We start from the raw sequence: 1878 nt of genomic DNA on the forward strand, positions 1-1878 counted from the left end.
TTCCGATTCACAGTAGCCGAACGGAGATGGGAAGCGTTCAGCGTGTGAGGTGGGCGGGCAGTGCTCACACTAATTTCTCTTCTCTTGCTTAATAGGAAGGAGTTTTTTGAAGGCTGCAAAGCAATAAACGCAGACAGCATTGACGGCATTTGCGCGAGGTTCCCCAGCCTCTTGAATGAAGCCAAGCAGGAAGACAAATTCAAGGATCTCTATCGTTTCACCTTCCAGTTCGGCCTGGACTCTGAAGAAGGACAGAGGTCGCTACATCGGGAAATAGCCATTGCTCTTTGGAAATTAGTCTTCACCCAAAACAAGCCCCCCATTTTGGACCAGTGGTTACACTTCCTAATCGAGAACCCCTCAGGAATCAAGGGAATCTCCCGGGACACGTGGAACATGTTTCTAAATTTTACTCAGGTGATCGGACCGGACCTTAGCAACTACAGTGAGGACGAGGCCTGGCCAAGTCTCTTTGATACCTTTGTGGAGTGGGAAATGGAGCGAAGGAAAAAGGAAGAGGAAACCAAATGTATCACGTCTTCGGACACAGAGGGCCTGTGTGCGGACGAACAGACTTAGCGGTGTCGAAGCAGCAGTGACAAAAGCGACCTGTTGCCCTTCCTGAAATGTAAACTCTGGATGTTTCTGGAAATTACCGAGGCTCCAGATTTTTCTACTTTACACCTTTTTCTGCCTTGTCTTTGAAAGGGCTCTAAAATGCTGTATCATGTTTTAGGCACTTTCTTAATTTTGGTTATTCCTTTTACTCTTGCCCTGAAATATTTGACCCTGGCTACAAGTTAAGCATTTTGGGGGTTTTGTTTATTTTTAAGACTTCAGATTAGCATAAGTAAGTCTGATATTTCTTGCACAACGTAGATCTTTTTAGTTAGGTTAAATTAACATTGCTAAATTATACAGTGCCAGATTAAGTTTTTCATACTGCATCTGTCAGGGCAGGTCTGTACTGTGTGTAGTGCTGTTTACATTGTTGAAATTTTAGGCTGTAATAATTTTAAGGTTTTATACCAAGATGAACAGCAGTGTTAACTGTTAACTATAAATGCATTAATTCCCTGGTAATAAGGCTCTACAAAACAACATAAGCAACAGCTTTTTGTTATACAGCTAATTCCCATTTTAAGCTAACTCTTAGTGGATGAGTCCACATCGTTCCTTTTTTTGGAGTTTCAAACTAAATGTTGGGATTGTTTTATAAAATTACTGTACCTGTCAGTCAACTGAGTGGTAGATGACGATTTGTATCTAAATCTCCTACACATCATGTAATAAAAGAGCAGTACTACCTCAGTTTTATTGAAAGTGAACTTCTTGATCTACTTCCATTTTCTCTGGAAGTTGTATTTTTTGTGGTTACATGAGAATATTTTTACTTGACTAAAAGAACCAAAGGTTCTGCTTCTTAAGTTTGCTAAACATTGACAGAAGCAACACACAAACCTTAAGTCTTCAAGGAAAACTGTGGTATAATTCTGCTTTAATTTGTTTGATTTATACCTAAAGTATTATCTTACTTGTCTGGCAAGCACAGTACTTCTATGTAAGGAAATATCTTTTGCATTAATACTGACAAACCAGTTTTTTTAAACCTTTGTTTAATTGTAGAATCACAGTTAATACTCCACAATTTCTGGAGCAACAATATCGGCATCTGATGACAAAGCGAATTCTTAATGTGTTCTTAAAGACAACAGTGTAGAGGAGCCATTTTTAGTCTGATTTGATAATATTTGGATAGGGGTCAATTTATTATTTTGCAATACCTGTATTGGGACTATTTGCCTGTTGAAACTGTTGTGACTTAAAGGGAGTTTTATTAACACTGGTTGAAACTTTTTTGGTTATTGATGCTACCTT

At 38.8% G+C, this 1878-nt stretch overlaps 1 protein-coding gene across 1 annotated transcript in view; it reads left to right on the forward strand.

The window, feature by feature from the left end:
- The window catches only part of DCUN1D3 (DCN1, defective in cullin neddylation 1, domain containing 3), a 3648-nt gene extending 2346 nt beyond the window's left edge, over positions 1–1302 (forward strand). Inside the window, exon 2 of the mRNA XM_009873548.1 lies at positions 96–1302. Coding sequence (XP_009871850.1) covers positions 96–579 — 484 coding nt within the window. The 3' untranslated portion in view covers positions 580–1302. The remainder of the gene's footprint in view (positions 1–95) is intronic.
- The last annotated feature ends 576 nt before the right edge of the window (positions 1303–1878 follow it).

This window comes from Apaloderma vittatum, unplaced genomic scaffold (genome assembly GCF_000703405.1).
Source record: "Apaloderma vittatum isolate BGI_N311 unplaced genomic scaffold, ASM70340v1 scaffold24097, whole genome shotgun sequence".
Classification (NCBI taxonomy): domain Eukaryota; kingdom Metazoa; phylum Chordata; class Aves; order Trogoniformes; family Trogonidae; genus Apaloderma; species Apaloderma vittatum.